Raw genomic sequence first — 25530 nt, 5'->3', positions numbered from 1 at the left:
GTTTCGAACTAGTCGATGATCAATAATACATAATCTAATTCAGAAGTCTTTGTGAAAAACTCCAAAATACTGTGTCTGACTGATCAACTGGTGGGTTAAAATGAGATTTTCTCTCATTTGAAACGAATGCTTTTTTGTTACCCTTCATAGTTCCGTCAGTTCCAATTCACTTCCCTTGATCTAATTTACCCAGAATGCTAAGAAATAATGACAAGATTGTAAAACCATAGCATAATTTAAAATTTATTTCACACATAGTCATTAACAATAGATTTGAGAATGTTTTATCACAAGCAATAACATAGGTTGTCCAAATACATAAATTGGGCTGTTTTTACATGTCACTGTACTTAAATGAAGACAGCAAAATAATATCTAATTATTCAATTAAATATATATATAAAAACATTAGAGTCAATTTTTATGTATCATACATTCAGGCAGATTGTCTGGTGGGACTGCACATTAATTAAGACAATGTAGTAAGTAAAGGGCATTTCAACATCTAAGAGACCTAAAATTCTAAACTTTCAAGCTTGGTTATCAATAATTAACAGTAAACAATTAAATTTTCAAAGGTGGATATTTCTGGCATATATTTTATTCCTTAATTGGATGGTACTGGATTTTTTGTGCTCTTGATAATCAAACACTTGTATCTTCTATTTTAGAACTCAAGGCTGTTTCAAAATTCGACAGCCATATTTGTATGGAATAACCATAGTGAATGAAACAACTGTGAATATGTATTTATCAGTTATATCTCTACCCTATATGTCATATGGGTTAAAGGTGTGTTTCAGCAATTTCAACTGATCAGCATGAAACCTATTCCAACTTGAGTTGTAATAATGACTTTCACTTCACTGCAGTCTCGTATCACTTTGGACAGGCTGTCAGGGGAGGTAACTAGAGGTACATACTGGGACAAGTGTAAAACCATTTTTTTTCTTGTGTATGAATCTGGCACTTTTTTTTTTTACTTTTAGGTAAATATGCCTCTACTGTAAATAAGGTACATCTTAAAAAGAAATTTAAGTAGGTATAACCTGTTGTGACTTTGCTTGCCTAGTAACACATAAAAATAGCCCAAGTTCATTAAGAGAATACATGAATATCTATGAAAGAAATGAAAAAAAATATGGATGACAAAACTTATGAATCACACCTCATAATTTCTATACATAAACCAGATCTTATACCCAAGACAACCAACAAAGTAAAAGGATGAACAGATGACAAAGAAGCTGCAGTTCTTGAAAAATACAGTATTGTTTTGATTACAGTGCACATGACAATATAAATGGAATCCTAAATGCACTCGCAATGTGTACAAGTATACATAGTGGCATTTTCTGCCATTAGATAGCTAGATAACTATTGCAACAATATTCTAAGCTTGATGGGAAATGTGTACATTTATTTGAAAACATTACAGCAATACATAACATTTTGTATTTCCATAAAAGCTTTCAAATTAAATGCTTCAAACTGTCATGATATGAGCCGTGCCATGGGAAAACCAACATAGTGGGTATGCGACCAGCATGGATCCAGACCAGCCTGCGCATCTGCGCAGTCTGGTCAGGATCCATGCTGTTCGCTAATAGTTTCTCCAATTCCAATAGGCTTTAAAAGCAAACAGCATGGAGCCTGACCAGACTGCGCGGATGCGCAGGCTGGTCTGGATCCATGCTGGTCGCATACCCACTATGTTGGTTTTCTCATGGCACGGCTCATATAGCTATGCAAATATCACGATAATATTCTTAACTTTCCAGCAATGTTGAGCATTTTTCTAAAAATACTATGGCAATAAATTGAATTTCCAGGAAATTTTAAGCATCTGAGATAAACTTCTGAAAAAAGCTTGAAATATCAAGATTATTTTTAAAGTATCGAGATTGCTACCTACTGGTAAGAAATAAATGCTAGCTGTGGGCATTCACATAAAAAGTATGGTGACAATAATGTAAATTATCGAAATGATATTTCCAGTAATCTTTAGACTATTGAGCTAACCTTTTCAGAAAACTTTGCTTTTAGCAATATATTTTTTAAGTATCGCAATAGCTACATAGCTATCTTGTGGCAGAAATATACCGCTATAATTATGTATATCCATCCACTTTTCTATTATCTGAACCACTGACCACAGGAAAACATAATTAACAGCATTTGATTTTTTAAATTGTCATTGCAATCATTCCCATTTCCTCAAGCAAATGTGTAAGTTCATTTTATTCTGAAGGAAAATGTAAGTAAAAATTATACAAAAAACAACAACATCAGGTATCCTTTGAACTGACTCAGTGTTTACAATTTCTGCACATATATATATGAGCCGTGCCATGGGAAAACCAACATAGTGGGTTTGCGACCAGCATGGATCCAGACCAGCCTGCGCATCCGCGCAGTCTGGTCAGGCTCCATGCTGTTCGCTTTTAAAGCCTATTGGAATTGGAGAAACTGTTAGCGAACAGCATGGATCCTGACCAGACTGCGCGGATGCGCAGGCTGGTCTGGATCCATGCTGGTCGCAAAGCCACTATGTTGGTTTTCCCATGGCACGGCTCATATATATATTGTAAAAAACAACCATCTCCTGACTTACTTTACAAACAATATTTTGTAGACACAGACAAAGCAGAGTGACAATGGCAAAACACAAAATACAATAAGGAATATGTTCAATTTTCAAGTTAATTCAACACTGAAATATCAGGCCTGGTTTTAAGATTAAAATGACAAGCCAGAAAACTAACTTTCTAAGGCTTGAAATGTTCTTTTTCAATACAGTTATACATAGAAATTCTCACTGGATGGCAAAGTCAAGAAATCAACTCCAGTCTTGAAAAAATCACTGGATGGCAAAATCAAGAAATCAACTCCAGTCTTGAAAAAATCACAGGCCTGAAGAGGTTAAGATATTTGATTTTATTCAATGTATTGCACTTAGCAATTCTACAGATAGGCAAAAACAAAACATCAATATTTCTTTCAGAAAAAAGTACTTATGCATCAATGACCCAATACTGTTTGGATGGAATTCACCTTCAAAATAAATTGCAATATTAATATAATATTACAATCTTCAAAATTGATCCCCACCTAATCAATTACTAAATAAATACCAAACAATCTGAAAAAGGACATAGCAATGACTTATGTTTATGAAGTTATATTACTTCCAAGCTTTAAATAAAGTCACATAAATACCATACAATATGAAAAAGGGAATAGCATCTAGTCCATAAATAAGTCAAAATCTGGATCTAAATGAAAAACAGCAAGTATGTATTGTACTAGTCCATTCATGTTAAAGGCTATACATATACATGTACCGGTATATAATTTTTGAGTATTCAAATACATGTAAAATCCATTTCAATATTTATGGTTTTAGTGTTTACACTACTTTTTCAACCAATCACAGATCAAACATTTTCAAAATGTTTCAATATTTATTCCTATAGAGAAGTATATTAGCCCCTTCATCAGATAGAGAGTTATTAAGAACTGCAAAGAAAAAATCAGATAAACATCAAGTTGGATATTGACTAAGACGTAATTCTTCAACATTAAGAAACAGCGGCCAGTCCCTATGCTCCCCCCACCATTCTGTTTCTATTGCTGAAGTTGTCACTTCTTAGCATCAATCCTTTACTCAACATAACTGTAATTTGAACTATTAACACCCAATACATCAAGTTATGAAACTAGCTATTGGTAAGTCGAGATGAAATGGCTCGGTATTAACCTAGTTTACAGAAAATCCTTAAATGGTTGCAAATTAAAATCAGTGAAATTCAATGTAAATCATATTTTCATAAGCTGTTACTGGAATGTTGATTAAAGTAAAATAAGTGTGGTTAATGACACACTTGAAGCTGTATTGTTTAACATCAGGGTCTTAACATAAAAGATTACAACAAGAACACTAAACACGATACATCCAGCAATTCAACATTTTTCATCTTAAAATGTTATGTAGGATTTATCTAAGAAAATGGCTCACAATTTTCAGAAATTTTAAAGTCAATGGCAACATGTAAAATAACTTGCCCAAACCATATTGATTTCTAATCTAATACAAACAGGAAAATTTTAATTAAAATTGCATCATTTCCAGTTACTTGCACACCAATAATCAGACTTTCGTTTTAAAAATTGTTTAAATGGAGCCCTCTGTCAAAAAATATTACACTTTTTTGATAAAGTGCTCCTTTTAAATGAACTTAGAAGATTAAAGTTCAATTTCTGTTATTGTTTCCTATACATAAAAATGTTGTGGAAGTTCAGAAATGATGTACTAACTGTAAATAAGATTTCTGTGCATTATGTGACATTTTTATTTGCAAGTTATTTTACCTTCCTAAGTCCTACATATCCCTTTACATCTTAAATACAAAATTTAATTGATTAATGCCACTTACAGTGAATCAATTCAAATGAAGCATTGTTGACCTCTGGAAAGTAACTAGATCTAATAAGAAAGGTTTAAACTTAATACTTTGGATTTTTACTACATATTTCAATGCCTGGGATTTCACAATTCAAAATCTAAGCACCGTAAAATGGGTACATTCTAAAACACTTGTAAATCCTACTTTTGAAGGTTAAAACTTCCCATTTTAACTGTACAATGTACATGTAGAATGACATTTCAATTTACTAGATAACTTTATGCAGATCCTTATATTATGTACAGAAATTTCCTTCACATGTGCAACAAGTTTTGAAATATCAACCTCATTTATATTTTTTGCAAAGTTTCCAAATAAAATGAAAATAAGGCATTTCAATGTCGAAATTGGACCCAGGTTATTTACATGCTGGTACTGCCAGAATGACATACTGTCACTGCAGTGCAGACACTGGATTACTGCATTGTGATAAAGAAGCAATTATCAATATTCTGCACTGTGGTTACAAATGTTAACCTGGTTTATTTACAGACATACATACAGGCTGAAACCAATAAGTACTCTTTGGTTCCACACATTTTGAGGAGGGCATAAATCAGTTGTCAACATCTAGTCTGATAAAATGTATATATTTAACACTATAACAATAAATTCAGTTTCACAAAAATATATCCCATTTTACACTACACTTTAACTACAAACAAAACAGTTCATAGTACTTTCAAATGAGCAGGGCCATGGGAAAACCAACATAGTGGCTTTGCGACCAGCATGGATCCAGACCAGCCTGCGCATCCGCACAGTCTGGTCAGGATCCATGCTGTTCGCTAACAGTTTCTTTAATTGCTATAGGCTTTGAAAGCGAACAGCATGGATCCTGACCAGACTGCGCGGATGGCACGGCTCAAATATAAACTCCAATTTTTCCCACATATTCATCAATATTTTACACACTTCTAATGCAAGTTTCTAAATAAAATCTATGTTTAGCATCAGGATATGCGTAGATAAAACATATTAGGATGCAAAAATACTTTACAGCATGTATGTACTTTTTTTGCATACACTGTCTCAATACATTCATCTATTTGCTTATGTAATGAAACATGAAAAGTATTCAAAAAATATAAAATACCTGAGTAAGACCCCTTTAAAAACGGCTATTAGAAGCAGGTTTAATTTCCTCTTGCTAATCACATCAAGCTCTGAAGATTTAAAATTAATAAGGAGCAATTATACATTTAAAATTTTCTTGACAAAACTGCTCTAGCCTGAAGTTAAACACAGAATTTAATCAAATGAACAAAAAGATAATTATCTGACCTAAGGATGACAATGTAAACTAAAGATGTAAATGTAAACTAAATTCCCTAAAAATCAGTATCCTTGCAACCCATTGTATATTCGTTGTTTTGAATCTTGGTTTAAAAGCTTTCGAAGAGCTGAAAATAGAAAGAAAAAACAAGTGTACATTATCGTAAACAAGTGTACAAAAATGACCTTAAAACACCTTTACTTGTTAAGCTTAACTTTCAAACTTTTGATAGTGGAGCAACACCCCGCTTGCTCCTCCCAGTATTGTTTCAGATATGGGTAGGTACCTGGTTAGAACCATCGACCTTCTGTATGCCAGCTAGACAGCTTCCTCATATAAGCCGCACCATGAGAAAACCAACATAGTGCGTTTGCGACCAGCATGGATCCAGACCAGCCTGCGCATCCGCGCAGTCTGATCAGGCTCCATGCTGTTCGCTTTCAAAGCCTATTGCAATTAGAGAAACCGTTAGCGAACAGCATGGATCCTGACCAGAATGCGTGGATGCGCAGGCTGGTCTGGATCCATGCTGGTCGCAAAGCCACTATGTTGGTTTTCTCATGGCGCGGCTCATATTAAGAAATCTACACCATCAGCAAGGTTTCAAACCCGCGTCAGTGCCGTTTTTCAGTTATGTAACTGCAGGCAGTTACCCTAGCCAGTGTTCCTGGATTTTGTTTTGTTTGTTTGGTTGGGTTTAACGTCGCACCAACACAATTTCGGTCATATGGCGACTTTCCAGCTTTGATGGTGGAGGAAGACCCCAGGTGCCCCACCATGCATTATTTCATCACAAGCGGGCACCTGGGTAGAACCACCAACCTTCCGTAAGCCAGCTGGATGGCTTCCTCACATGAAGAATTCAACGCCCCAAGTGAGGCTCAAACCCACATCGGTGAGGGGCAAGTGATTCGAAGTCAGTGACCTTAACGACTCGGACATGGAGGCTCCCTTCCTGGATTCTGTACAAGTTCTAACCTATGCTCCATATGTAACTGCCAACTTACCCTCATGACTCAGAGGTGAGGGGACAAAATGTGTATAGCTTAATGAAATAAATGGGCAGAAAAAAAATATACCTTCTTTTTGTTCATCTGTTAAAACTCCTTTTGGAAATTCTAAATCGAATGTAATAAATAAATTCCCTTTCACGTTGTTATTTTCATAATTAGGCATTCCTTCATGTGGTTTTCTCATCTTAGCACCTGGCCACGTAATTTTATCACGAACAATATGTACCTGTAATAGACACAACTTACATTAATCACTTATGCTCAGGTTCATTGACACTACAAGTCTTAAGTTACCGGTAAGGCATAGATTTGAAAAATATCTAACAACAATCAGTTTACTTTAATATTTAAAATGCATTATGCCGAAACATTTAAAGACCTAAAGATAGTAGCTAAATACAGGCAAATTTCTGACTGTAGTCATTTTTAATATGAAATAAGGCACTGCCTCAATCGGGAATCGATCCGACTTCAACTCATCCCATAAGATTTAAAAAGAACTGTCTAATGACAGCACGGAAGGACACATTTTTTTAATTCGATAGTAAATAAAATATCTCATTCGGTATATCGCATGAGACCGTAGAGGGATCGATTCCGTATCATTTTAAAGGTAGATTTTGGAATAAAAATAACACTGCCCATATTTGTACTGATGTGCAAGACGTTGTGGTTCGGACAAGTTATGTGGACGCTTATTAGGCACAAGGAAAAAGCGTATTCTTCAAAAAAATCCGAAGTCAGACGCTCTGTGCACGTGCCGGAAGGACACATTTTTTAAATCGATAGTATATATCTCCTTCGGTATATCGCATGTTACCATAGAGGGATCGATCCCGGTTTTCATTGCTTTGCGACGAAAATCGGTAGGATCGATTCCCTATTAAAGAAACACAGGTTAGGTATAGATCAAAGTTATTTTACAGTATTAATCTTCTTTTTTACTGAAATACCTTGTAACATGTTTTAAATATTTATCAAGTTAGAAAATATATCTAGTACTAATACAAAATGATGTTGCTAAGGTAGTTCTGCTGAAGTAATGGTATAATGTCATTTATCTGGATAATTGACTCAGTGTGCCGAGATAAAAATCATTTTATGAATTAATGACAACCATGAGTAAATTTATCAAAACAGTAACAGGGCTGTCTTTTTAAAGTTAAAAGATATAAAAAAAAACATTTGACTGTGAAATAATTCCAAACAATGTCTTTAAAATTAACTTGAAATATGCAGTTCTCTTTAATCATATATTTGTGTAACTTTATATGGCATTAAGCCCTCTTTCTAATGAATTAATCTTTTTAAGGTAGTGGATCCATAATGACACTCGGAAATTTCCTTGTGATTACATGAGCCGCACCATGAGAAAACCAACATAGTGCGTTTGCGACCAGCATGGATCCAGACCAGCCTGTGCATCCGTGCAGTCTGGTCAGGATCCATGCTGCTGCTAATGGTTTCTCTAATTGGCATAGGCTTTGAAAGCGAACAGCATGGATCCTGACCAGACTGCACGGATGCGCTGGCTGGTCTGGATCCATGCTGGTCGCAAACGCACTATGTTGGTTTTCTCATGGTGCGGCTCACATATTCTAGCAAAGCGAATTGACAACTCTAAGGACAAGAAAATAGCTGTTCATGTACATGGCTTTCCGTAAAATCCGGAGAAGGAAAATCGTATTTGGAGAATTGCTGAATAATTGTGATAACAGGTGACTGGTCCACTTCTTAAAGTCAGATGGGAGCTCTGAAAGTCAGGCACAGCCTTACACAATATAATTCTATTTTCACAGTATCATTTAAAGTATCCATCTATAAAACAATAATTATTATTACTTGCCAATCATTCAGCGATGCCTGTATTCAGTAGATATTAAAGCTGCATGAACATGATTACACTCATATGGCAAACTTTAACAGTGAAACTGATGCAACTAAAAATATTTAGAACTTGCAGCATGAGTACTTTCAGTGCAGCCGGCTTACACATTCACTAAGCACAAACAAAGATCAGTTTTTAAATACATCAAATGGAAGGATAACTTACTATATGACCATCTAAATGTGGAATATCCATTTCAAAACCTATCATTGCGTCTACTAATGAGATTGTAACATTTGTGTATAAATCATCACCTCTACGTTCAAATCTTGCATGTCTGAAATGAGATTGTAAAATTTGTGTATAAATCATCGCCTCTACGTTCAAATCTTGCATGTCTGAAATGAGATTGTAACATTTGTGTATAAATCATCGCCTCTACGTTCAAATCTTGCATGTCTGAAATGAGATTGTATAATCTGTGTATAAATCATCACCTCTACGTTCAAATCTTGCATGTCTGAAATGTGGTTGTAACATTTGTACAAAAACCATCCCATCTACCCACAAAGCTTGCCTGTCTGAGATGAGACTGTTACATTTGTATATAAACACATCACCCCTACACTCAAATGTTATATTCTGAGAAGGGAAAAGCATTAAATTTTCTTAAGTTATTGCCAGGGGAGTAGTTTAGTTCAAACTGACTTGTTGGCACATTAATTTGGTGGGTATTGGGGGTCTGAACCCAAACCACGTCCCCTTTCCATTAAAAAAGCCCCCCCCCCCCATGTTTTGTGCAGCATTTTGGGTATATCTGAGCTAACTTCTGTTGACATGTCCTAGGAAAAATTGTGGGCTTAATTTTTCTACATTTAACATACCACTAAGACAGGTAACAAAATATTTTCTCAAACACTGATTTTTCACTGGTAAATTCAGTCACCTTTATTCATTGCTTCACTAAAGAAACAACAGTCAAACTAGATCGTGAACAAATAGTTCTTTATGAGTTTCCGAAGTCAGTGAATTCCACACAGACACAGTGTTACTTTAAGCATTATCATATGTTAGATGAAACATTTCATCGTGCATGCAATACTATATAGTCACTTAAAAATAGTCATTAATTAAAAAATTTATATAGTCACTTAAAAATAGTCATTAATTTAAAATTTACTTTTAAACGTGCAATTCTGATATGTATAACTAAGACTAAAATTGTTTTGTCAACATGGTGTCCAAGGTGTCAAATTTTAGACTCTCTATTATTTTATCATGTTTAAGGTAGTTCTGCACGTTTGATAAACCGGAAGTAATGACGTAATGTCATTTATCCGTAAAACGTAGAATAAAGCCTGGATTCGGCGTATGGAAATGAAAATCATTTTATGAATTAATGGCAACTCATGAGTAAATTTGTTACAATGGCAGCGTAACTATCTTTCTAAAGTTAAAATATGATATTAAAACATCTGACACGTTAAATAATTCAAAATAATTGCTTAAAACCAGCTTGAAATGTGTGGGTCACTTTAATTATTGGCAAATATCTCAAAAGCTAGCACACGGACCTATACATTTTATTTCACCATATTATAGGCCATATGTTTATTTACGACTGTGAGAAGTTTCATTAAAATCTACATTGTAGAAAAAATTCTATTCGCAAAAATGTTATGAAAATTGTGATTTTCCCATAGACTCCCATTATGAAAACTGGCGTGATGTCCTAATTTTTCAAACCAGTGTAGCAAAAAATCAAGCATACGACCATATCTTTTTTATTTGCTGAATTTTCAAAGTATATTTAGAAGTATTGAAAAATCTACATTGTAGAAAAAATGTTGATCCAAACGTGCAGAACTACCTTAAGTGCGGAATACATACCGTGCGCATTATACATGGGAATCTACGGTGTGTATTTTTCCTGCACAGACAAATTCCTGTTATCATAAAGCATATAGATCTCTTAAGGATCCCTTTTGAATTCTCGATTGACAGTCCTGTTCTGTAACTGCTGCATGGTAAATCATGAATAATATGCTAAGTTGTAATGGTTAATTCCACTTAGTTGCATATTGGTTATTTGAATATTCCAGATACATGCATACATTTACAGTATATGGTTTGAACTTTAACTTACTTTTGCTGCTTGATTTTAAATCTGAGATCTCCTGGATCACCATCTATATGTGGCTCACCTGAAAAATACGAAAGCATATTTATTTCATGTCAATTAAAAAAACAAATTAAACAGGAGAGCCACAAGGCCCTGGTTTCATATAGATCAGGTAGAAAATATAGCTTCTTGTGTGTGTTCGGGTTAACATCTTTTTCAACTATTTTTCAGTCATATAAGCTACAGTGTCTACATGTGAACAGTGAGCGTTATGCCTAACTTTATGCTGCTATCTCAATGGAATATCTCACCACAGACATGTGACTTGATACCCCACCCAGTCATATTATACTGACACCAGGTTGAAAGGTCCTACCACTATCTTCTTAACGTTGAGTGCCTAGTGAGGAAGCTACAAGTAACACTTTTCACATCTTTCGTATGATGTGGCCAGGAAGCAAACCCATGTCCTTTCACACTCAAAGCGGGTGGTCTACAGAGGATGTTAAAATGGCCTCTTGCGTGTAAACATGTTTCTTTAGGACTTAGCCTTGTGTCCTAGTTTTTTCTTTTATTCCAGATGACCCATTTTGAAATTTGGCCAAGATTTCATTAAGACAAACAATGATTTCACCTAACAATCTTTATATGACCGCAGATGATCAAATTTCTAACAGGTAGAAAAGATGGCTTCTGGAGTTTTACAGGGTTTTCTATGATTTGACTTTGTGACCTAGTTTTTGACTCTAGATGACCAAGTTTCTATAATTTGACTTACTGACACAGTTTTTAACTTGAATCTGGATTTTATAAAGACAAACATTCAGAAGAAAGTTTTAGCTCAATCAAGTAGAAAACATACCTTATACAGTGTAAATGCGGCTTTTATATGATCTGATCTAGTAAACTAGTTTTTTTACCCAGGATGACCAAGTTTCAATCTCTTCCAAAATTTTATTGAGGCAAACATTCCGACCAACCTTGTGCCAAAACGTGACCTCCAGTGTTATCAGTAAAAATAGTAAAAATGGAAGCCACTGACAGACACAAGGGAATCACAATAGCTCACATTGAGCACGGTAAAAAAAGAATAAAAAATTAGCATATTAATGTTACACATGTAACAAAAAATTGATTGTAAAGCTGACAATTATAAAATCAGCCTGAAAATGGCTTCTTTTATGAACACACTCTCAGACCACATTATAATAGCAAATAATACAGCAAGAACTGGATTCCCTACAAAACGTTTTGACTGTGTACCAGTTATCTTACCTTCAGCAACAAAAGGATATTCTTGACCATCCCTCATGCCTGGTTCTATTTCAACTTCTAACGTCTTCTCTTCTGGCACAAACCTAGAAATCATACATCAGAGAAACCTTAATTCCTGTATAAGGTCTCCATCATATATTATTGTCAAGAGCGCAGGGGTCAAACCTGTAAATTACTTTTGAATGATCTGTTGCCGTAATTATATCCTCACAGATTACATTTAATTATTTTAAATACTCAACACATAGAGAATCACTTCAGTCTGTAAATTATTTTTAGTTAAGAAAACTTCCTTTAGTTATTTTTGTTTAAACACAACAAAGAGTGAATATCATTTTTCTAAAAGAAACTCAAAACACAATTTTTCAACATTGTTTGATCACTGAACTTCATAAATATGTTATAAAATGTTGTACACCATAACAAAATCTTGGTATGCTAGACCTTTGAAATGGGCCATTATGGGGATCACAACATAACTGATCTAATTGATGAGTCATTCTTGTCAACTAGAAAGCAATTATACAGGTCTACATTTGAACCCTGCAGTTTTTCAACAGCATTTCTGTTAATTATGGTGGGCAGTTTACCTAACAAGTGTTCTTTGATTTTGCACTAGTATGATCTTCTGATGTGAACAATTTTGTTTGTTTGTGTGTTTTGGGTTAAGTGCAAGTAATTGCCAACTTCTCCGCATGATTCAGAGTTGGCGGACAAAATGACTCTGGATATAATGTCTATTATCAAATCGTCACAGAGAACATATGCCTAGCCTGGGGATCGAACTTGCCAGCCTGAGATCAAAAGACCTGCACTCATTCTACAGAGCTATGCTGTAGGGCAAATGTAATAAATTATATTATGATTACATGTAATCAAAAAATATGTCAGCCCGCCCGCTTAGCTCAATAGGGAGAGCGCAGATCTATGGATCTCGGAGTCATGAGTTCGAGCCCTGGGCGACGCGTATGTTCTCCGTGACGATTTGATAAAAGACATTGTGTGTGAAATCATTCGTCCTCCACCTCTGATTCATGTGGGGAAGTTGGCAGTTACTTGCGAACAACAGGTTTGTACTGGTACAGAATCCAGGAACACTGGTTAGGTTAACTGCCCACCGTTACATAACTGAAATAGTTGAAAAAAGGCGTTAAACCCAAAACAAACAAACAAAAAAAAGGTGTCTGACTACATGTGATTATGATTACTAATTATAATCATCTCAAGTCTGGTACTTTTAAAGTACTTTGAGTGACAGATTGACTGATGGGGACAAACTGTAAGTCCACTCTGGTGAAAAAAGTCAGAGGACTAATAACACCATGTGTAACTCACTTGATACTTAGGCTGAATGTTACCTACTTGACATCAGGGTTGAATGCCTATGTTGAATGTTACCTACTTCACACCTATATTGAATGTTACCTACTTGACCCATAGGTTGAATGCTACCCACTTGACACCCTGACTGAATGTTACGTACTTGACACCTAGGTGGAATGTTACCCACTTGACAACGAGGCTGAATGCTATCTAGGATGTATGTTACTCACTTGACATTAGGACAGTCATCACAAACTTGCTGTTGCTGCATCTGGAAACGTCCTGGTCCTAACTGTGTGGTCACCATTTCAGTTCGACAATTACATTTTCTTGTACCTTTTGCTGGTTTTGATACAGATTTATAACGTAAAACCTGGAAAACAAAATGCTAAAATATTACAACAAAAGACAGACATCTCTTATTAATAAGTTTTCATACAGTCAGTAATATTAAAGGATACAATTACAGGATGCAGACTCTTATTTTTGTTGATTTACTTAATATGGAAGCATCAGCTAATAATTGTTTTATTTAACAGATTTAAATTCAAACAAGAGGGTCATGATGACCCTGGATCGCTCTCCTGAGTAATATGAGCTACATGTTTCAAATGTCAAACTGATGATTTTTAGAAATTTTTTGGAAGATTTTCCGATGTACAATCAAGTAACCCCTGGGACGGGGCCAATTTTACCCCGGGGGTCATGATTTGAACAAAGTTTGTAGAAGTCTACTAGGCAATGTTACATATCAAATATCTAAGATCTAGGCCTTCTGGTTTATTTTTAGCAAATTTATGAAGATTTCTCTATGTACAATCAAGTAAACTCTGGGGCTGGGTCAATTTGACCCTGGGGGGTCAAGATTTGAACAAATTTTGTAGAGGTCCACTAAGCAATGCTACATGTCAAATATCTAAGCTCTAGGCTTTCTGGTTTATTTTTAGAAAATTTTGAAGATTTTTCTATGTACAATCAAGTAACCCCGGGGTCGTCATCATTTGAACAAATTTTATAGAAGTCTACTAGGCAATGCTACATGTCAAATATCTAAGATCTAGGCCTTCTGGTTTATTTTTAGAAAATTTTCCTATGTAAAATCAAGTGACCCCTGGGCCGGGGTAATGATTTGAACAAATTTTGTAGAGGTCCAGTAGGCAATGCTACATGTGAAATATCTAAGCTCTATGCCTTCTGGTTTATTTTTAGAAATTTTTTGAAGATTTTCCTATTTAAAATCAAGTGACCCCTGGGGCGGGGTCAATTTTGACCCCGGGGGTCATGATTTGAATAAATTTTGTAGAGGTCCGCTAGGCAATGCTACATGTGAAATATCTGAGCTCTAGGCCTTCTGGTTTATTTTTTAAATTTTTTTGAAGATTTTCCTATAGAAATCTATGTAAAATCAAGTGACCCCTGGGGCGGGGTCAATTTTGACCCCGGGGTCATGATTTGAACAACTTTAGTAGAGGTCCACTAGGCAATGCTACATGTCAAATATCTAAGCTCTAGGTCTTCTGGTTTTTGAGAAGAAGATTTTTTAAGATTTTCCTATGTAAAATCAAGTGACCCCTGGGGCGGGGTCAATTTTGACCCCGGGGTCATGATTTGAACAAACTTGGTAGAGGTCCATTAGGCAATGCTTCACACCAAATATCTAAGCTCTAGGGCTTCTGGTTTTTGAGAAGAAGATTTTTAAAGTTTTTCCTTTCGGTTGCCATGGCAACCAGAGTTCTGCATGGAATTCAATTCTTTGAACAATTTTTGTAGAGCTTCACCCAAGGAACATTCCTGTGAAGTTTGGATGAAATTGGCCTAGCGGTTTATGAGGAGATGTCGTTTAAAGTAAAAGTTTACGGACGCCGGACGGTGACTGATCAGAATAGCTCACCCTGAGCCTTTGGCTCTGGTGAGCTAAAAATTAATCTTACAAAATTTAGACTTCATATCTCAATGCAGGACTCTCTCTTCACTTTCGAATCATTTGAAACTTTAATTTTTGCAGCAAAATATCAAGCAAAAATTTAAGTCTTCATTTAACAATTTTGTTACGATAAAATGATATATCTTACGAAAAACTCTTGTGAATACTATTTCTTTAAGAACTAGCTTAATGGTACAGTCTCAAAAACAACAAAAATCAATGATTCTTTTGGGCCCAACAAAAAATGTTTCGTGATTTTTTAAAAGCTAAAATACTTGAAAAAACTATCATCCCTCAAAAATGAAGTAACAAGAGCTGTCACTATTAGTGACAAATGCCCCCGAAGCGTGCCCAACAATTCTACAGTTGTCTGCGTAAAATATGCCAGAATAGTTTAGGTATGAATCATTTTGTGACCTTGACCTTGACCTGAGAGACCCGTGTCATAAGCACAACACACCTTCTCAATATGGTTAACATTTGTGTCAAATTATTTTCAAATCCCTTGGTTAATGGCAGAGTTATGTACCAGACAAAAAAAAGACCATGTTAACCTTTGACTTCTAATTGTGACCTTGACCTTGGAGCTAGGGGTCTGGGTCTTGCGCATGACGTCATCTCATTATAGAGAACATTTATGCCAAGTAATTTTAAAATCCCTTCATCGGTGGCAGAGTTATGGAACGGACAAGAAACAAATCATGTTAACCTTTTACCTCTGTGACCTTGACCTTAGAGCTAGGGTCTGGATCTTGCACAAGACACATCGTCTCATTATGGGGAACATTTATGCCAAGTTATTTCAAAATCCCTTGATGAATGGCAGAGTTATGAACCGGACACCTGTTAACCTTTGACTTTTAAGTTTGACCTTGACCTTGGAGCCAGGGGTCTGGTTCTTGCGCATGACAAGTCGTCTCATTATGGTGAACATTTATGCCAAGTTATTTCAAAATCCCTTTATGGATGGCAGAGTTATAGCCCGGACAAGAATCCGGACACACGCACGGACAGCGTGATTTTAATATGCCCACCTTTGGAGGCATAAAAAAAATTTAGCCCAAAAGTGTGGAAGGAGGACGTAGTTGACAGTCAGTTGGGTAAGATGAAAAAATAATACCCTGTACACCGAAACAAGAAATATTTCTGAAATTTAATGTAAAATATGTTTTAAAGTAACAATGCCATACCTCTATAAAATTACCAGAATATAATTCTTCTAAAGTAACTTCTAAATCCATAATCACGTCACCGCCTTTAGGCCCTTCATTATCTTCTTGATGCATTCCACCTCCAAAAAAGCTGAAATCTCCTCCAAAGAAACTGAAAAAATTGAGACGAAAAATTCAGCACAAACTATATTTGAGCCGCACCATGAGAAAACCAACATAGTGCGTTTGCGACCAGCATGGATCCAGACCAGCCTGCGCATTCGCGCAGTCTGGTCAGGATCCATGCTGTTCGCTTTCAAAGCCTATTGCACTTAGAGAAACCGTTAGCGAACAGCATGGATCCTGACCAGACTGCGCGGATGCGCAGGCTGGTCTAGATCCATGCTGGTCGCAAACGCACTATGTTGGTTTTCTCATCGTGCAGATCTTTTTATTAACAATTACTCAAAGAAATTTGTCTGTTCTTGAAGTTGTAACTGCATTCCGATAATTCACTCAACTTTTACCCTGCTAAATTTCTAAAATGAACTGGTCCATCATTCAATTTGGGCAGTATCACTTGTTTATCAAATGGGTATTCACTGAAAATTTACTGAGTGAATAGCGAACATTGCAGACCATGATCTTGGTCTGCAATGGTCGCAAAGGCAGAATCACTTGCCACCAGCAGGCTTAAGCTTTTAAAAATAGTTCAAACTTATTTCACCTACAACTTTCAATTTTGATTATTTTTTTTTGTTTAAGGTAGTGGACCCACAACGACAATTGGTAATTTCCGTTCAATTTTGTTTGTTTTGTATGTAATCTAGGCATTCTTTAGTTATCTAAACCATTGCTCATATAAGCTACATTTGTAGCTTGGGAATGCCAAAATAAGAGATGAGGATATGAAATTGAATGAAAATTGCCAAATTTATGCCATTACTGGTCAACTAACTTAACACCATTTTTAAAACATCATTTTAGTTACGTTACGGGGGTAAATTAATATATCCAGTGTTTCATGATTCTGTACCAGTACTGACTTGTTCTCTACAAGTAACTGAAAATTTCTCCACATATATCAAAGGTGGAGGATGAATTTTTATGACTTCAGACACATTACTTAGAGAACAAGTCAAGTGGTTAATGTCAAAAGGTGGTAAGTGCCTTCTTTATTTATATGTTATTATGACTTTCTGGCTCCAACCCCTTGAAGTGCTTTTCCCATGACTGGGATTTGGAAATATCATTTCATAGTCTAGTATAATTTTAGAGGTATATTTAACATCAATTAACTTTAAATTAACCGGACACTTAAAATTTTGGATGTCCACAAGTATATACAGCAAGTATATAGCTTCATCTGAAAAATTCGCATGCACTTAAATTTTGATTTACAAATGTATGTCTTGGCTATTTGCTGAAAAGGGTCTGTACATATAAGCTTTTGAATAATGCAAGAAAAACTAGAGCTATCACTAAAGGTGATGAATGTACCCCCCCGCATGCACTGACACAGTACATTGCAATTTGACGCACACAAGATTGCATAATTATGTGGACTGTATATGTATAGACTGTATGTATACAGTATAGTAACAAAAAACAAAGTCCCATAACTATGCAGAATATTTATCTAAAAGAATGTTACATGCACCATGCACAACTAGGGTTGGTACTGATCACTTGTGTGAAGTTTCATTAAATTGTGTGCAAGGGTTTGGTAGATTAGGCACGCACAAGATTGCATATGCAGACTGTATGTACATAGTATGTTAACAAGAAACGAAGTCCCATAACTCTGCAATTTTTGTCGCTGAAAGAACCTAACATGCCCCGTGCACAACTACTGTTGTTACTGATCACTTGTGTGAAGTTTCATTAAATTGTGTCAAGGGGATGAGGAGAGATGGTGCGCACAAGATTGTGTCTATGTATATAGTATAGTAACAAAAAAACAAAGTCCCATAACTATGCAAATTTTTTTTCTGAAAGAACGGAACATGCCCAAAGCACAACTACTGTTGTTACTGATCACTTGTGTGAAGTTTCATTAAATTGTGTCAAGGGGATGAGGAGAGATGGTGCGCACAAGATTGTGTCTATGTATATAGTATAGTAACAAAAAAACAAAGTCCCATAACTCTGCAAACTTTTTTTCTAAAAGAACCTAACATGCCCCATGCACAACTACTGTTGGTACTGATCACTTGTGTGAAGTTTCATTAAATTGTGTCAAGGGGATGAGGAGAGATGGTGCGCACAAGATTGTGTCTATGTATATAGTATAGTAACAAAAAAAACAAAGTCCCATAACTCTGCAAATTTTTTTTCTAAAAGAACCTAACATGCCCCATGCACAACTACTGTTGGTACTGATCACTTGTGTGAAGTTTCATTAAATTGTGTCAAGGGGATGAGGAGAGATGGTGCGCACAAGATTGTGTCTATGTATATAGTATAGTAACAAAAAAACAAAGTCCCATAACTCTGCAAATTTTTTTTCTAAAAGAACCTAACATGTCCCATGCACAACTACTGTTGGTACTGATCACTTGTGTGAAGTTTCATTAAATTCTGTCAAGGGGATAAGGAGAGATGGTGCGCACAAGATTGCGTCTACGGACAGACAGACGGACAGACAGACAGACAGACAACCTGAAACCAGTATACCCCCCCTTACAACTTTGTTGTCGGGGGGGTACAAAAAAAAAGAGAGAGAATTTCCTAGTCAAACTGAAAACTAAGAAATCTGATTTTCTTCTATCTTAACAATGCACACCAAACTGGTAGAAACCTGTGACTGCTCCTTCAAGTGGCTGAACCATAACCTTAGGGTGTATTCCATTAATTTCTCAATCAAACTTAACCCTTACCCTGCTAAATTTCTATAATGAACTTATCCACCTTTCAATTTGCACACTACCATTTACCATTAAAAGGGGTGCTTACCAAAAAGATACTGACTGAATAGCAAACAGTGTAGATCATGATCAGACTGCAGTCACTGCACGGATGTGAAGGCTGATCATGATCTACACTGGTCGCAAAGGCAGAATCAATCGTGTCCAGCATGATAAGGTTAAACTTTTCATCAACAACAGATATATTAATAAATAACATTACGGTCAAAATGGAATATCAAAACAATACCTGCTGAACACATCCCCACCATCCATATTACTTTTTCCAAGGCCCTCTTCTCCATGTTTGTCATACACCTTCCTTTTATCAGCATCTGATAAAGCCTGTAAATATCAAACATGTACAAAATTGAAAACTTTTTTTGTGAGATTCTGGTAATTTTAAAAACATTTTACTTAAATAAGGACAATGTCACTGGGGTTATAACAGCTTTTTTTCAGTGTTTTGGCTTTCAGAATTTTACACATTGGCATATAACTGTCAAACAGTCATCTGTAAAGACTTACATTTTTTATAATATCTGTTATCAAATTTGCTGTATTTTTTCAGAGAAAAATAATTTAAATTCAAATAAAAAACTTTTTTACATAGTATAATTTATGAACTGGGAACTTTTGTCTAGAATTTGGGAAAAAAGATACCTTTTCCAATTATGAATATGATCCAATTATAAAGGCAAGTAAATCTGCTGAAAAGACCTGGTTCAGGTGTACTACCTGTGTAATTAGATCTGTGAAACAACTGCTTTAAATACAAAAACATGATTATCATACTTCATACGCTGCTCCTAGGTCCTGAAATCTCTCCTCGGCCTCAGGATCATCTCGGTTCTTGTCTGGATGCATTTCTTTAGCAAGCTTTCTGTAGGCTTTTTTAATCTCATTTGTTGTTGCTTTTTTGGAAACACCAAGAATTTTGTAAAAATCTCGCCTGTAAAATAAAATTTGATCTAGAATATTTTGCAGTGGTTTAAAAATTGCTATAATCTGGGTCATAAGACAGCAGGTCGTGTATCACTGACACCATTCCAGTACAGTTGAACCTGCATTATTAACCATCTGTGTTAAGCAGCCACTAGCCTTAAGCAGTCAGTCAACTAATTTCCCATATCAACTTTTTGTTCTATGTTCAACTTGTCTTAAGTAGCCACTTGCCTTAAGCAACCAGACTAGCTGCTTAATACAGGTGTTCTATTTAGCTGATGTCGTCTCAACCTCATTTTAGCTAAAGCAGCTTCTATACCATCAGGAGTAATATTCTTCAACAAAGAAGTTAAAATAATCTGAATAGAAGAAGGAAATATTCAGCCATGTTCTGGCAGCTGGGTATACAAATTACCATTTCCAATTAAAGGATATTTATAGCTTTCTTTCAAAAAATACATTTTTACTGTACTTTTCACTAAGTTTATTAACTTCAGTGTGTAATGAAACAGATATGAAATTGCAGAAGGTAAGGAAATAAATCATTTTATTTACTATGTAACAATCAACATATTCACTACTTTACTAACAAGAGCTACAGGTCACAGGAGACAGTGCGATGGACTATTTCAATGCTGGATAGTGAAATAGGGCACATTTGAGGAAGTTGGAGGTATTAATTTACTGGAGTCTTTAATGACTCCAGTGTGTATTATGAAAATGGACAATACATTAAGTCAGAGTCAAAAGTATTTAGCCATATAACACAGATACATTGAAAGTGTATCAAAACATTAACTAAGTATGAAAGGGACATAATTCACAGAATATTTCTTTAAGAGTAATTCACCATGTGTCATGTATATCATCTAGCTTACAATGTGGAACAACTATTCAAGTTTGAATCAAATCCAATTAGTAATAAATGAGATAAAGCAAAAGTGCATCACAACTTTTTGTATCATATGGTCATAAATTGCAAGTGACAAGAGAAGTTACTTTAAATTTATACATATAGACACCCACGGTAGTGTATACCTATTTTTTTGCATTATCTTAACAACTGATAAGAAATAAAGTGAAATTTCATTAAAGGAAGTGTCTCGCTGTCCGGTAACCAGAAACCTAGAAAATCCTTAGACAGGCTAGGCGTCCGGTTACCGGACAGCTAGAACGCACCATATATTCAATAAATCACTTGTACACTCTGACTAAATTAGTATTTCATACACTTAAAATCTGGGTAAATTTTATAACAGGATGACTTAATATGTTGGTTTGGCTAATCTGCTTATTTAAGCAGAGTATTTTGATTGTAATTTGTCTGTTCTTCTGCTGATCCTGTTAACTTTACATCAGTAGTGGTCCTATGTTGTAACAAGAGGGCCATGATGGCCCTATATTGCTCACCTGAGTAGAGTTGCTTGCTTGAACAAATTTCTTAGCTAAAGCTTTAAGATCTAGGCCTTCTGGTTTATTTTTAGCAAATTTATGAAGATTTCCCTATGCACAATCAAGTAACCCTGGGGCTGGGTCAATTTGACCCTGGGGGGTCAAGATTTGAACAAATTTTGTAGAGGTCCACTAGGCAATGCTACATGTCAAATATCTAAGCTCTAGGCCTTCTGGGGTTTTTTTTAGAAAATTTTGAAGATTTTTCTATGTACAATCAAGTAACCCCATGGGGCGGAGCCAATTTGACCCCGGGGGTCATGATTTGAACAAATTTTGTAGAAGTTTACTAGGCAATGCTACATGTCAAATATCTAAGATCTAGGCCTTCTGGTTTATTTTTAGAATTTTTTTGAAGATTTTCATATGTAAAATCAAGTGACCCCTGGGGCGGGGTCAATTTTGACCTGGGGGTCATGATTTGAACAAATGTTGTAGAGGTCCACTAGGCAATGCTACATGTCAAATATCTAAGCTCTAGGCCTTCTGGTTTATTTTTAGAAATTTTTTGAAGATTTTCATATGTAAAATCAAGTGACCCCTAGGGCGGGGTCAATTTTGACCCCGGGGTCATGATTTGAACAACTTTAGTAGAGGTCCACTAGGCAATGCTACATGTGAAATATCTAAGCTCCAGGGCTTATGCTTTTTGAGAAGAAGATTTTTTAAGATTTTCCTATGTACAATCAAGTAACCCCTGGGGCGGGTTCAATTTTGACCCCGGGGTCATGATTTGAAAAAACTTGGTAGAGGTCCACTAGGCAATGCTTCACACCATATATCTAAGCTCTAGGGCTTCTGGTTTTTGAAAAGATTTTTTAACATTTTCCTATGTAAAATCAAGTGACCCCTGGGGCGGGGCCAATTTTGACCCTGGGGGTCATGATTTAAACAAATTTTGTAGAGGTCCACTAGGCAATGCTACATGTCAAATATCTAATCTCTGACCTTCTGGTTTATTTTTAGAAATTTTTTGAAGATTTTCATATGTAAAATCAAGTGACCCCTGGGGCGGGGTCAATTTTGACCCGGAGGTCATGATTTGAACAACTTTAGTAGAGGTCCACTAGGCAATGCTACAGGTCAAATATCTAAGCTCTAGGGCTTCTGCTTTTTGAGAAGAATTTTTAAGATTTTCCTATGTAAAATCAAGTGACCCCTGGGACGTGGGCAATTTTGACCCCGGGGTCATGATTTGAACAAACTTGGTAGAGGTCCACTAGGCAATGCTTCACACCAAATATCTAAGCTCTAGGGCTTCTGGTTTTTGAGAAGAAGATTTTTAAAGTTTTTCCTTTTGGTTGCCATGGCAACCAGAGTTCTCCATGGAATTAAATTCTTTGAAAAATTTTGAAAGGGGGCCACCCAAGGATCATTCCTGTGAAGTTTGGTGTAATTCTTCCCAGTGGTTTTCAAGAAGATTTTTTTACAAATTGTTGACGGACGACGGACATCAAGCGGTCACAATAGCTCACCTTGTCACTTCGTGACAGGTGAGCTAAAAATAGATGTAGAAATTTTTCATCCCTGGTCCGAAACCTGTGGTACTGAGAGCCAATAAACAGGTCTAGGATTTCTGTAAATATACGGACAATCCATAAATTTAAACATTTTTCAGTCTATAAATTTACAGACTGGGTATATGAAATTTGTTAAAATTACAATTTAAATCAAAACCGCAGGTTAAAATGAAATGTTTCACTTATTACATGCATAGATAGAACTAAAAGAAAGAATTCAGACAGGTTGGATCACTTTAATTTTTTCACATTTTCCGAAAATTCAAAGTCATCAATATTGACAGAAAATCACAAATAACCTTCATTTATGCATGCAGTCTTAAAAATCTTCAACCCTTTAATACCCTGCTGAATTTCAATAATGAATTTGTCCATCTTTCAATTTGGACAGTACCATTAACTGTTAAAAGGGGTGCTTACCAAAAAGATACTGACTGAATGGCGAACAGTGCAGATCATGATCTACACTGGTCGCAAAGGCAGAATCAATCGTGTTTAGCATGATAAAGGTTAAGTTTAAACATGTGGTTTTGTTTAAATTGTAGTTTTAACAGATTTCATATACCTAGTCTGTAAATTTTCCGTATCCGCACGACGGTCGTGCTGATTATTTTTGTTATTCGCACGACGGTCGTGCCAATTATTTTCGTTATTAGCACGACGATCATGCCTGGAAAGTCATGTCGATTATTTTTGATATTGATACGACTAAAAATACTGTATACATATGTAAAATTTAGTTATAGTTTTCCCTGCTTATCAGATCTCCATAATGAATCAGGGACAACCCGGACCATGGGACAATCCGGACCACATTAGGGAAAACCCTGACCACATTGGGGACAACCCGGACCACGTTTTAGGACGACCCAAACCATGTTCAGCAGGTATTGTAAAATTGCAAGACATAAAATAAAAACATGAAATGAAAAGAAATTTTGTGAAATATCTTTCACTTCACTCGTGAACAACAGCTACACCACTCTTGCAAATATTGCATAGGAATTTTAGGATGTTCTTTTGGTGAAAGATAATTCGATGTCTTCTTAAACTGAAACAATTATCCTTTAATTATTTTTGTTTGATTGTTTGAAATGTAAATGACCCTTAATTTCTAGAAAAACGGAGGTCCGTACCCCTAGAAAACCCCTAACAGGCTTGTCTAGAGGTACGGATCCGTACCCCTAGACACTTCCAACAAAGTAACGATCAAATATTATACTGAATAACTGTTTTCATTGTAAGGTAACACGCGGTGACCGGTAAATCTTTTTTAATGCATGACATACTTATTTCTTTACTCTTTCACGTTTTACAAATATGGTATATTGGTAATACGGTGGGTGGGGTAGCGCCGATGTCGTGATTTTCGTTTCGGACCAATTGAGTTCTCAAAATTTCCGGAGCCCTGCTGTTAATAAACCAATCAATTTCAAGCTTCGATTTTGAGAATAAATGTAATTTCACCATTTTTCATACACACAATCTGTAAATTTATAGATCGAAAAATCTGTAAATTTATACAGATAATCTGTAAATATACCACTTTCCTAGACCTGTTCATGTATCCCTGTCATAAAATTTTGATGATTTTCTTACTTTCATTTTGCCTTTTTCATATTTCATAATTATTTTTGTTATCTGAAAAGTTAACAAAGTGTCTACTGCCTGGGGTAGATTTTGAAACCACGAATTTCTTGTTATAGGAAAACTGGCACTGTTATTTAAGGCGTGTTTTCCTATATTACACGGGTGGAACGTATTAGCCAATCAAATGACAACACGCAAACTGGCAAAATTAATATGAATTTTATCACTAAAATAAGTAAAAACAGACTATGAAATTGGCACTATTGCAAGAACATATTCAAATCTATTTAACGTGACAATAATTTGACATACCCTGCCATGATTTGTACAAAAAGTACAAAAAACATTATCGCTAGCACCGCAACTGACTCCTTCGTGGCCATCTTGAATTTAACACATTGCTTCCTGTTAAATCATTTTCGAATAAAAATTCAGTATTGTTGTCATCTGCATTTATAGTCGGCAAGCCGGTAGTAACCGGCGACTACATTTGATACGCTTTGGATTCTTCAGCTGGTAGGAGAAGTTATTAAAATATGACAATAAAAAATGATATTGTAAATAAAAGAAAAATAAGGCAATTAATGAAAGGCCTCCGTAAAGGAATTAGGAGCTGAAAATTGCATTAGATTTTTATTATTTCAAAAGATAGCTTTTTAGGAAAATAGGAAAAATGTATTAAGAACTTATCCCTATCCTATTCAGTCGTATAATAAATTAACGACTGCTAGAGATTTCT

General features: G+C 35.6%; 1 protein-coding gene across 1 annotated transcript; it reads right to left on the bottom strand.

The window, feature by feature from the left end:
- Positions 1 to 230: 230 nt before the first annotated feature.
- Positions 231 to 25223, bottom strand: LOC123537778 (dnaJ homolog subfamily B member 11-like). Its single transcript, XM_045321563.2, has 10 exons — positions 25104 to 25223; positions 20080 to 20236; positions 19535 to 19629; positions 16418 to 16550; positions 13534 to 13676; positions 11981 to 12063; positions 10730 to 10787; positions 8809 to 8920; positions 6822 to 6981; positions 231 to 5869 (listed from the first exon to the last, which is right to left on the bottom strand). The coding sequence occupies exons 1-10, from the start codon at positions 25172 to 25174 to the stop codon at positions 5805 to 5807; spliced, it is 1077 nt and encodes a 358-aa protein (XP_045177498.1). The 5' UTR covers positions 25175 to 25223; the 3' UTR covers positions 231 to 5804.
- Positions 25224 to 25530: the final 307 nt, after the last annotated feature.

The sequence above is a fragment of the Mercenaria mercenaria genome, chromosome 18 (genome assembly GCF_021730395.1).
Source record: "Mercenaria mercenaria strain notata chromosome 18, MADL_Memer_1, whole genome shotgun sequence".
Lineage (NCBI taxonomy): Eukaryota > Metazoa > Mollusca > Bivalvia > Venerida > Veneridae > Mercenaria > Mercenaria mercenaria.
The sequence above is the reverse complement of the archived record's forward strand: the minus strand, read 5'-3'. Positions and strand labels throughout refer to the sequence as shown.